We start from the raw sequence: 13,174 nt of genomic DNA on the forward strand, positions 1-13,174 counted from the left end.
GGGAATAGAATTGCTAACCTGCAAACACTGTAGTCAAGAGAACTTAATGTATTACACTCCTAAATCTATACATTCGTAGGCCTGATCCTGAAGTCCTATTGCAGAAAAAATGCTATTACAGATACAAAACACTATTTTTATATATTGACAGATGAAGTGCATTTTAAAGAATCTGTTTCATAAATGCACTTCTGAGCTGCTTCAAAGCATGTTTTTGGAAAGTATCAAGAGCAATTAAGTTACTTGAAGGATTAACTGCTTGCAAAAAGGTAATTGTTGAGAGTTTAAGTATTCTGACTTGAACATTGTGTTCTGCAGAAATTATCTAATCATTAGGTAATTATGTTTTTGCCCATCTCTAAATTAAAAACAACCAAACTAAATTAAATTAAAAAAATAAATGCATCCAGCCTGATAACCTATATGTCAAGTTTCTCAAAGTTATATTCCCCTATTTGGGGGCTAGGGTGGTCCTCAATACAGGTCAGAGCACTCCACAGGGCTGTTCTGACTTATAGTAGCTTTGACACTGCTGCCTATGTGCTGCTGTGCAAGCCAGAATTTCTGGACCTTGAACACTCCAGCCACACCCCTTGTTCTATTTCTAGTCCTATGTCCAGCCTATTCTTGTACGGCATGAGGGTAATTCTAGAATGGCATGAAGAAGCTATAGTGTGGGTTGGGATCTCTAAGTCCTCTTGTATTGCACTTTTAAAGTCACAATACAAAGTCTTGCAATAACAAATGCTTTTTTAACCATAAAGTGGTAAAAAGTTGTTTTCCTAAAGATTCAAAGTATCTTTTAATCTTGTGAGCACCAGGCTGAGATCCCATGATGAAACAGGTTCAAAGATTGCTCGAAGTACACTCATCGAGTCCTTCAGGCATCACACAATCCCCAGGTTTACAGATTATAAAGACAGAAGGGACCACAGGGATTATCTAATGTTACCTCCTGTATAACACAGGCCATAGGATTTCCCTACGTTAATTTCTGAGCTGCCTTTGGAAATGAATACACCCAGACAGTAGCCAAATGAATGCTAATTTAAGACAAGAAAAGGCCTTTAGGTATTATAAAATTCCAGAATACTTGATTTGGAAGCAGAACAAGGAGACATAGCCAGCTGCCCAAACCCCCACTATTTCTGATTAGCAGCCCTTTAATATCAACAGGTTTCTGTATTGCAATGGAATTTTTTAAACTTCTTGAGAGGAGAGAAGACCAGAATTATTTAAATCCCATGATTCAAGCTGCCAGGTGGATCATGGTGTAGAATGAGACTATCCTCCTATAATAGCATGTCAAATGACAGTTTTAGGGCCCCGAGAAAGAAAGACAAACTGAACTCTAAGGATAATGAGTAAAGGTGTGTGCACCCATAACCAAATCTGGAAATGACAGAACTGAGGCAATTGGATCCTTGCAGTTCATACTCTATAAATATTCACAGAGAGCACTTCATAAACCATTTTAATTTAAGGATCAGTTTATTAATTATGGACCAGAAGTGACTATTTCATACTGTTGTCAGGTGTTGGCTGTGTGTGTTTTTTTAGTGTGCATGCTGTCCCAGCTCTGTGCAGATAGCCAATACAGTAAACTATGACTGAAATACCCAGTAAGACCAGAGATTCGTTTCAGTAATGAAGGCTCTTGGCCAGCTTTATTGACGACAAAGCATGGTAAAAAGCGCCCTATATGTGCTACAGGTACACTTAATAGATTGAGACCATGACAATGGACTGGCTCAATAAACAGTGGGACTTTCAGTTCCTCACTCATCAGACAAACATGCTTCCTCTGAGACTCTCTTTTATACACTGATACAAACAAATTGCATATTGCCCTTCTGACATCTGTAGTTGCCACCCTCTGACGTGGTAAGATACCACCCTTTACCTTGTACGGGATGATTCGATCAAAACATCTCTGTCCATCACATTGTCATCCTGACCTTATCTTTAAGAGGGGTCAGTGCATCCTGGTTATCTTTGAGGAGTGAGCTTGTACCATTTCTGGTATCGGGATGTTCTGGTACCAGCTTTTTGGAATGTGCTTGCTGAGTATTTTGTGCCTAGCACTTCTTCCGGAATGTGTATTTTTGCACTACCGGCTCTGTTTTTGCCAGTTTCTGCGAACTTGCACGCAGACTCACAGCCTGAACTTCTGCTAACAGCAGGGCTTGATTGTTACTTTAGCTCAAGCCTCAGGCCTCACACCGGCCTGTTATACTAGGCCTCATGTCTCAGGCTCTCACATTCTACTACACATACCATTGTGCTCACAAGGTTAGCACTCCTTTAGCTATTCTCTCCCCCACCTACCTTTACATGGGCAGGGTGAAGCCTAACTATTAACACATTTTGTAACAATTCTAATATTCTTTATGATGTACTGGACATTTAATTTTCTGCTTTTATCCATGTGCATGTGCTTTTCACATTGAACTCTTTTATATTTACTTTAGGACCTCCTTTATAAATAGGCAAATGATGTGGATTATGTTGTTTAATTTTTTATATTGAATTTGGTCCAAAAAACATACACACAGACTGCTTGTAAAGGACACAAGAGTTTTGCTAATAAAGGATTATGGAACATATGCAAAAATCACAGCTCAATGTTCTATGGGCTGCAACAACAGGAAAAAACATTATTTTAATTAAAGGGTATTTTAGTTCCTATTCATGACTATTATAGACCTGGGATGACAAAAAGTTTATGTCAAGTTGATGACAAATAAAACTGGTCAATCAACAACTGCAAGGAATTTCAATAATATTTTCTGTAAAGACTATGTTCCATAAATGTCAGGAACTACTAGTATATAGATTTATAACACTTCAGGACCAGGTTTTGAACAAGGAATCAGATATTATGTTTTAAAAGAAAGACATTCTAGACTGAGATCAATTATGACATACTAAATAATTTAACAGTAACATTTATTAAATATGTAGTGCTACTGATGTGCACGACAGCGTACAGACACACAAGTCGAGGTTCCCTGCCCTGGAGGATATTCAGTATAATTAAGGGCTTGATTTGTCAGTATTAAGTCTGCACAAACTTCCATTGAAGTCAACTGGATTTTTGCCTGCATGAAATGGAGTAATGAGCCCTAAATGAAACTCCAATGAAAAGTAGCAATAGATAATTGGGATTGGTAAAGATTGAGAAGTAAGACAGAAGATGACAAAAGGAGAGCAAACAGTGCTGTTGAGTGTTGCTGTAACAAAATCAGGTCACTCAATAGATCTGTCTTGTGTAGCTCTTAAAAATATACATTACTACTACTTTCAGCCAGAGCTGGCAGAGATTTCTTGTGTTAATTCAGTTCTAAACAGTCAAAAAAATTAAGTTTAAACAAAACAAATCAGGTGAAGGTGAAAGGGTTGGGAATAAGCATAAAATAAGGTTGGGAAGAGCATAAAAAAATAAGCACAGGAGTAGAAGTGGATGAGAATAAGGAAAATTAGAAAAAAATGTTGAGCGGAAAAATAATGCAAAGGAGAAAAGGAAGTTTTGAGGGTGGAGAATAACAGAACAAAGAAGAAGGACAGATGGTGAGGACAAAAGAGGAAAGGGAAAGAGAAGAGAAGTGAGGAATAAGGAAAAGTGGAAGGGAAAATATATAGGAATATAAAAAAGAGAAGGCATGGAAAAAATAAGAGGTAGCAAGAAGAGGGAGGAATACAACAGTCTTCAGTTTCTTCCACTGCATACCTACAAAGGGCATTCTGACATTTTCATTCAAACATCTGAGAAGGCCATCATTTTACTGCATTTAACAGCCTCTGAAGTAACACTGAGAATTAAGAAACATTCAAAAATATCCATATCTAAATACTTAAAAAAAAATTAACATGAGAAACTCAAGTGTTGTTCAAAATTTAATAAGCTTTCTAGAGTGGTCATTCATGTTGCCATTTGTGAGATTCTATTTGAAGTGATTATGGGACTCGTTCATTTGACTGAGATCATCATATATGTAGACTTAGGGCCTGGGTATACTCCTCAGCATACTAACTGGGTAAGCTCATGCAGGGCAAGGTTTTGCTTGAATGCTTCAGGGCTCAGCATTACAGCACAAAGAAATAAGCAGAATACATTTCATTTGTTTCTAGAATCATTATCTAAATACTCTGTACTGTTTTGAGAAATATGGAGGATATATGAATTAGGACATGTCTCTAATGCTTCACCCTGATACATACAGAAGGCATTAAGCTTTATGATATGAAAGCTTCCATTTTTCAGAATACCTTTGCCCTCTTGCTTGTTGCTCTTTCAGTTGCAGAAGAGATTCTTCAAACTCCTTTTCCTTCTTTCTTATCTGACTCCTTAGTACCTCTCCAGTGTGCTCCAGTTCTTCAATATGTCCCTTTTGTGACTCAATCACGTTCTCCCTGCAAGTTAACAAAGCAGCTTCCATTCAGAGGATTTTGATAAGAACTAGATAAAAATTAGATACTTTTCTTTCTGCTTTCCTTTCAGTATCTTGTGCAAAGCTACGCTCCTGGATCAAATCTTCTCACCCATCTGAATAAAGGTGCTAATTTAAACTTCTAGAAATTTATTTATCATGAAGATTATTAAGTACATATTTTAGTTCACGTAGGGGGATCCAAATAGTTCAAAAAGTCGAACAATCAAATATTGGCCGCATTTTTAATTACAATAGCTAACCCCTTCATAATATATGTTTTAAAGATGTTAAGTGGTTTAAATTAAGTTTGTTTGTTTAGCAGGGTATGTTAAGTGTGTCCTACTCTTAATTTTCTGTTGCCAGAAAGTTTCAGGGCAAGAAAACTTCACCTCCAGGATGAAACAATTAACAGATCCTCAATGGACTAAAACAAGGAACTCCATTTTTAACCTTTTATTTTGGGTTAGGTAGTGTTGAGCAGTGCAATTTAGGCACTGTGTCAAAATGACTAACTTTTACAAGTAGTGAAATTTATTTTGACGAGGTGGTATCTCAGGTGAGTTCTACCAGATCTGGGTTTGCCCAAAGACAAGCAGATCAGCCCATCATATTAATCAAAAATGATATATTGATAATTTTGAGAATCATCTTAGTAAACAAACTCCCAGATCTAGAATGTTTCTCGGCAAAGTAACCTCAGATTTTTTTTCCACTGCAATTATAGAAGTAGTAGTGTGTGTAGTTTTCTTGTTGTATGTCTTTATTAAAAGTTTCTTCCACTATAAAACTTTTGGTACTTTAGATATAGTTACTAGCTATTAACACTATTAAATGTATATGTTGCATCTTGAGTTTGTCTGGCCATATGTTTGCTATTGACTGGTGACTAAGATCGGTGTCCCCGCATAAGGTCAAAGCATCTGTGGTTAGTTCTCTGTAGGCCTTGTTGAAACTGCAAGTCTCTGAAAAAGTTTGGGTTTAACCCTTTCTTGAGCTTCTGTAGCATCATAATTTGTATTCATTAGTACAAAGCCAAGGAGATGTGCTGCCATGGAGGCCAGAAATAAGTGGGACACCATGTCGGTAGCTGTTGCCTTCACATAGCTCCTGAGATCAATATGTTTAGGAGGCTCAGCCTTTGGCAAATTTGGGCGTGGGGGAGGGAAAACTAGGCTGAACATTCACTCCAAGGTGAGGTACATTTACCGCGTATTTTATTCAGTGAAAATTATTAGGCACAGTATTTTGAAATCACCCTTTTAACTGTTCACCAAGGACCAAATTCGGAGGTGATATCAACTGTGGTCTAAGTTATACATTAATAAGTTGCTTTAAGTAGGTGGAATTTACACCCAAGGGACCAAATAGCAGGAAAACGAAGGGTGAAAGACTATCAGGTTGTTACTCTATATTTTAGCTGCATCTGCTAACAACAGTATACAAAATTCATTAGCTTCAGACAACTCATGGGTAAAATTGAAATACATATATCAAAGCTTCTTCACTCCAAGAATGGCCTTCAAATTTATACCTATGAAAGTGCAAACCTGAACAGGTAGTTACATGTAAAATCAGATATTTGTATATTTAGTTTATACCAATATTGAAAATTTAGCCCTTATGGGACCTTAAATAAGTCTGACTTGGATAAACGTTACTGAAATACTACTGCCAAACACAAAAAATGGGCTTTGGAAAAGCCAGACCTCAGAAAACCAGAATAGCTACTGATAAGTTTTAGTACAGAGAAACAATATGACAAAAGATCTCTCTCTTTATGTTAAAAATTAACTACCTTTGCTATCTTTTTCCCCTCACCCCACCCTTGGGCAACACAGCCCCCAGAGTAGGGACGTGCCAGAGGTTCTTTGTGCTCCAGGTCTAACTTACAATGCATACTAGATTGAATCAAAGAGCAGCCTGGAACCTAAGAAATGCAAAGATGACTCACGGTATATCTACACAGCCACTAGACATCCACAGCTGATGAGATCGGAGGGTCCTAGAGCCTAGGATCCAGCCCGAGCCTGGAAATCTACACAGCAATGAAACAGCAACACAGCCTAAGCCCAAGTCAGCTGACAGAGGCCAGCCGCAGGTTTTTCTTTGCTGTGTAGACATATCCTCATGGCTTTAAGGCTTTGTCATTCCCATCCTCCAAGATGCACCTTCCAAGATGCACAATACAGAATCTGGCCCACTCACTTGGACTATGAATCTTCATATTCATCAGTTAAGCTACACTGAAGTTAGATCACCACTTTGATGGGAGATCTCCAGGGTAAACCCAAGTGCTTCAAGAAGTATGTTAGTAATAATTTCATATATAGCTTTCTTCCTTCTGTCAGTGTTAACCCAATAGTCTAGAATGGCAATAGAGGAAATTGTGTTGCAAGAAGTGCTGGTTTTTGGATGAAACGTAAAACCAATGCTCTGGCCACTAAGATTCATAAAAAAGATTCCAAGGCAAATTTTGCATGAGTAAGGATGTTAATCCCTGACCAAATTCCAACTAGAGTACATATATTTTGCTGTACTAAATTTCTCTGCCCAATGCAATTTGATAAGGAATCCTTATACTTTCATTTTCTAAATCTCTTGTGCAGTGTTGTTGATGCCAATACAATCAATGCCAGATCCTAAGGCCCCATTTTTTGTTTTGAGTGGCAGTTCTATAAAATACCTTGATGCTTGCAAAATATTTTTCTCAATAATATCAGATATACTAATAATTGTACATTATAGAAAATTAAGAAATACAAATATTGTACAAATTTCTTATCTCAGCCCTTGCTTCTTCAAGCAAACTATGTCCGTATCTTGGGAACATGGGTTGGGGGGATCTCAAGGACCTCATTTCTACATCCTGAAATCTCATTCCTAAAAAAAAACAAAAAAAAAAACAAAGAAACCAGGCATATTTCTGACATTGAAGTTAATGAAAAAGATATTTAACATAATGGAAAAAATCACTTTACAGTATCAATGTCTATAATTACTGTGTAGATGTCATAAAGGGTATTTTTAATATATATTAAATACACAATAGAATGCTATGTGTAAATTCAGAACACGCACCACACAGATCAGATATCAAAATTCTAGTATGGACAAAACAGCATGCACAATTGCAGGGAGATATTATCAATAACTTTTGATATGGGCCTTTTAGAAGGTATTTATTGTAATTTAACAAGCAAAGGACATAAATTCAGTGCAAGAAGACTTAACGGTAATGATATTTTAAAAAGTGGTTACTGGCCAGCAACTATTCTTGTTTTCTGATTGGACTATTTCCATGGAGCCATACTGGAGGAGTCATACACCTAGCTTAGCAGTCACAGGACCTTTTTGATTAGTTGTTTGTACTTAGGGATGCAAATAATTTCCTCAAGTCTTACATTTCACAGACTGATGGTATAAATATTCCAATCTATTCTAAAGGTCTTTCAGTTCCTCTGTATCTCCAGAAATTCTATTTAGATCTGGGCTCCAGAACAGGGAAGTAGGGATGGCCAATGTAACTCTCTATCTTTCATGACTATGTCTCCATAAAGCCCAGCGGAAATAGACTAGCTAGATTTAACATCCCTGAAGAGCCCCGCTAGGCTAGTTAAACAGTGATTGAAGCACTGCCCTCGCAAATCCAACATCTAATCTTATTGCAGCATCAAGAGATTAGTGATTTGTTAATGCGTGCACACTGAAGATACATGCCATTGAGGCTGCCATCCCTTTAGATAAGTGAGCCATTCAAGACACAGGAACACCAGTAAGATCATAAAATGAACTAAATACACAGTCTTACCTAGTTAGGCAGCCTTTGAACTGAGATGATTTGAGATACTTTTATGTATTTCCAAAGATTACAAATTATCTGTTTGACTTTCTAAGTAGCTTAGTTATTCCAAGAATAGCTAATCATTCTTAATATCCAGTGCATACCTTGTTGGATTTTTGTTATTCTGACTAACAGCACATAAATCGATGTGTTAACTTGAAAGTTCTTACTCACAAACAGAAATTGTTCCAATAAAAGATATTACCTTACCCTTTTTGTCTATGTGGTAAAATATCAGACAAGCCACTGAGAATTTGAATGACTTCTCAAACTCAGCCACCCCTTTCTGACACAAGTAGTCAGTTAAAATGTTTGTGGGCCTGCCAGGTGCATAGCAGATAGGCACATCTGAGATCAAGAGACTCATTCCTGGAGAGATCTTGCCTCCTTACACAAAAGGGGCAATCAAGCTCTCCCTTGTCTGCTTAAGTAACCATATTGTCTCTGAAAAGCTGGTTTCCCTTTGATCTATAAGGAAGATTTTGAGATCAAGCCACAGTGAAGGTCCACAGCTCTAGCAATGATTCCCTGATTCCTGAAGTCTCCAACGTCCACATATAGTCAAAGATCTTAGATGTGTTCCCCAACCCAGACTGAAGGTATCTATGCCTATCACTACCTAAAGAGCAAGCTGAGACAACATTCAAGACATTTTTTGATGGTGAACATCATAGTACAGAGTCAGGCATGATGGAAAGAAAACACAACCATACCCAAGCTCTAAACACTTGCTTTTGTATACCAAATTCTATTAACCTTACAAGGGCATCCTTAACCGGTCAGTATACCTACACAGCAGCTGCCAGGGTGCTTCCCACTGCAGATACTAGTTCTACCCAAGCTAGTGTGATAAAAATATCAGCGTGGCCATGGTAGTAACTTGGGCTAGCCACCCGTATCCAGAAGTTCAGGCGAGACTGTACTAAGGTGACTAGCCTGAATTGCTGCTTGTGCTGCCATGGCCATTCTGCCATTTTCAGTGCACTAGCTTCAGCTGAACTAATACACGTCTGTCTACACATGCTTGGAAGCACCCTCCCAACTGCTGTGCAGACATACCCTTAGAGAAACAATTTACAAAAGTGCAGACTCCTGTCAGGCCTAACACTCACAAATAAATTCTCACTGTGCTTTCTAGCCTAGACCTGCCACAACTTGGATGAGAGAAACTCGGCTGGATGAGATCTCGGAACTCATCCTGAGGTAAGCAAGCAAGCTACATCTTATGTGGAATTTAGGATGACCCCTCTGAAGATCCTGAACTAGGATTGAGATGGTTTCTCTTTGTTTACTCTTAGATTGAGAGATTAGGCAATTTCCTGCAATATCTCCGGGAGTCCTTACTGTATTTTTATGCATTACTGTGGGCCAGGCAATGTACATAATTTCATGAGGGTTGGTATCTACAGCGTTCCATGAATTGACAATAGTGGGAGGTGATTAGGCAAATTTACTCAGGTTGTAACACCTCCAAACAGGTACCACCACCTGGAGAGGCTCACATATACTACATCAAACTGGATTCTCCACACACCAATGAACAAAGAATTAACTTCTGGATAAATAGCCTGAGTTTAAAAAGACTCAGAGCCATCATTCTGACTCAACAAATGAAAAGAACTTTCCATCAGAGGTCACAGCTGAGGAGCTGGAAGCCTAGAGTGGTTGGCCTGCTGGACCGCAGAAGTGGGAATACAAGTGCAGTTACCCTGAACTGTGACACCTCTGACAGTACATGAGCTATCTTGATGTTTTTATACACCCAGCTGATGGACTGTATGATTTAAGTGAATTGTGCATGTCCCTTAGTTGACCATTGCTACTCAAATTAGATTCTGCAGACATATGTCCAGCCATGCAACTCCTACAAATGGGGCTCTATGGAGGCAATAAAAGGAGAAGAGTACGTTTTCTTTTTTGTAATAAAATAAATCTTTGTAAGATTGCCAAGCAGGAGAACAGAACATCAGAATCATTCCACAAAATGCATGTATGCCAATTTTAGATGTCATGGCTGCATTTTCTTCCCCATTATACTAAACATACAAACAAAGCAGAAATCAGGGCTCCTTACATATTTAAGGTATCCCAAAATGATTTACACAGAAAGAGAAAGGGTTATTGTAGCCAGAAACTGATAGTGCTACAATTAAGTATGCAAATACTGTAGGCAATGCTCATGTACTGCCTTGGGGAATAGAATATTTTATTGAGAAACAGAATATTAGCCAAGATACCAGAGAGTTATCACCCTTTTTTTTTTTTTTTTTTTTAAATAAAGACCAGGTGGCACTCTAACTTCAACACAGAAAAACATAAAACAAATGAAAGAACTTCTGTTTAACAATATATCTGAAATAATCTGCAGCAGTAGGTCTAGGCCACAGCAGTTTGCTCTTGCAAGATGAAGACCATTTATAGGGTTTCAGAGAGCATACAAGAGTTTTCTGTCCTTGCACCATCTTTAACTACAGCATTGTAGAGGCAGTCTAGATGTGGAAAAAAAAAAAATCTAATTCATGATATCACAAAAGCTGAAAGAACACAGTTACTAGGTATTAAAAAGTGACAGTGTATAAACATTAGAAGAGTAAAATGCAAAAGCCTATTACTTTTCATTGCTTGTCTAAAAGTGTCAGAATTGTTTCTTTTTGTCAGGTCGAAGTGTCATAGTAAATATGAATCTCAATGTGCTTTCCCAGCTGAACTAATGGTTGTAAGAGTATGGGATATTCTCTTTATGGAAAAACTGAAAATTTGAAAAAGGACAAAAATGCAATGTGTCTGACCATAAGTCTGATCCAAAACTCACAGATGTTAATGGAGAATCTCCAGCTGACTCAATGGGTTTTGGATCAGGCCTCACGTGACTATTTTTTTTTACAAGTTATTTAGCTAATTATAATAAATTATCCAAACACAAATCCCTTCACAAACTTTCACCTTATAAAAATGTAACATAATTGAATTTGCATATATAATTTAATTACCTCAAATACAAGATTGAAAATGAGTGCCCAATTCTACTCTTCTTGTAGTCAATGGCAAATCTTGAATGTAAAAACCTGCATTAACTGTGATTCTCTCTCTCCATGTATCCTCCAGAATCTACATATGTGTAATAGATTTTTCAAAGATTTGCAATGTCATCCACACATGTATCACAGTAGAGCTCAGCCCTAAAACTAAACAAGGTAAAATATGTGCAACAAATTGTAGATGTATAACTGTTATAATGTGTTAGTGTTACTTACCTTTTCATATACTTTAGGTTTTATATGAATCCTTATTATTTACAGAGATTTTAATTTACATTTAAAAAATTCTAGAGTTTTAACATATTAGAGTATCCTATGTTTGATAACGATTGAATTTAAAACTGTTTTCCTATTCCCAATACCATCATGGCTACTCAAATGGTGACGTACAACATGAACAAGACATAATGATTGCCACAAAGAGTAAAATAAATTAAAAAGGCAGAATAGCTCACTTTCTTATATCATTTCCCGAAGGGACCTCTGCCCATGAAGAAGATAAAGAATAGAAATTAGCACGTGACTGTACGTATAACTGTTTCTTGGGTGAAGAACTAATCAGGATATTGTCTATTAAAAGCTGTTAGCACATAATGTCAATTTTAATTATACCTTTCCTTGTGCGTTCTTGAATGGCTACAGCCTCGTTCACTTTTCTCAAACCAGTGTTAATGCGAGATTGAACATAGCTGTATGGGGTGTGCCGATGGCCTTGAACTTGAAGCTGCTGTTTGGTTGAAATGAGTTGGTTGCGGAGGCCTTCATTTTGTTTCTCAAGCTCACGAACTTTCTCTTGCAGCTGCTCAATCATTTCTTCAAGCTCCACATCCTGGCCCAACCGCTTGGGGCCACCACCAATCTGTCCAGATCTTTTCTTGTCATTAACAAGCCGAATTAACTTGGTGGCCATTCTGGGGAAATAATTAAAAGATGAAAAAGAATGTGAAAAGTCAGCATAAAAACCTTTGTGTTGAAAGAACATAATCACTGTGAAGACTTCAGTATAGAACCTGAATAATAAATGTCAGGTTTTGATAGAACTTTTACTGCCTGTGAAAAACCCTTTGAAGATAATTGAAACCATTGGTCAGCAATCTGCTTTATAGCACTGACAAATAACAGTTTCCTAAGGCTTATCATTTAAAGTTAGTAAACAGAGGACACATATTTACTCCATATGCTCCTTAAATATAATTTTTAATGCATGACCGTACAGAGGAACTCTGCATTCTGTTAAGTACAGTTACAGATTGGGGATGTGGTGAGGCAATGTATAAAAACTACAATTCCACAACACATTAAACTATTGAAAGCATGCTAATAATATGCAGCATTTCAGTGACTTATTGTTTCCACTTTCACTGTAGGATTAAAAAAAAGCACATTTCAGATTTAAAAATGCTAAAAAGTGTAGGTGAGCATGCCTAAAAAGCTCCTCAGGAGAAAGAGTAAACAGTTCATGTTGGTCACACTAAATTTAATATTCAGTAAGTAGTATCAATGTGCTAAGAGAAGTAATGGTTAGCTGTAGGATATAATTAGATACAGGAAGTATGGTTTTCATCTGTCTTTAAAAGGATACAAATTTTGCTTTTGGCATCTCAAGAGTTGTACCTTTGATTTCTTTTAGTTTTGATAAACATTGGTAATCCAGAACAAAAGACAGAAAGGGCACATGGGGGTGATGTAATATACAAGAACATAAAACATGCCCAGCAGTGAATAGAAAAAACTTGGCATACAAAGAAAGAAAAGGTGGCTTTGATGAGGGAGACAAGTTCAAGACTTTACAAAATTGGTTGCACATCTTTAAGAGCTGTATCTAGTTTATAGGGAATCTATTTTTGCAGAGGCCCAGACAG

General features: G+C 37.3%; 1 protein-coding gene across 12 annotated transcripts in view; it reads right to left on the reverse strand.

Moving 5' to 3' along the window:
- RPGRIP1L (RPGRIP1 like) overlaps positions 1 to 13,174 on the reverse strand; it is a 146,250-nt gene that overhangs the window by 113,164 nt on the left and 19,912 nt on the right. For 11 of the 12 annotated variants that reach the window (XR_010920359.1, XR_010920358.1, XR_010920363.1 and 8 more), the window contains exons 4-6: positions 11,925 to 12,223; positions 7,205 to 7,313; positions 4,270 to 4,413 (exon numbers count right to left, since the gene is read on the reverse strand). Coding sequence is in view for 8 of the 12 variants with exons in the window: in XM_067551131.1 (XP_067407232.1) it covers positions 4,270 to 4,413; positions 7,205 to 7,313; positions 11,925 to 12,223 (552 nt within the window). In the remaining 4 variants the exon portion in view is untranslated. Of the gene's footprint in view, positions 1 to 4,269; positions 4,414 to 7,204; positions 7,314 to 10,306; positions 10,764 to 11,924; positions 12,224 to 13,174 lie in introns of those variants that run through there. The other variant, XM_067551211.1, reaches the window with a different exon arrangement.

The sequence above is a fragment of the Emydura macquarii genome, unplaced genomic scaffold (assembly GCF_026122565.2).
Source record: "Emydura macquarii macquarii isolate MOO-44397 ecotype Brisbane River unplaced genomic scaffold, CSIRO-AGI_Emac_v2 contig_295, whole genome shotgun sequence".
Lineage (NCBI taxonomy): Eukaryota > Metazoa > Chordata > Testudines > Chelidae > Emydura > Emydura macquarii.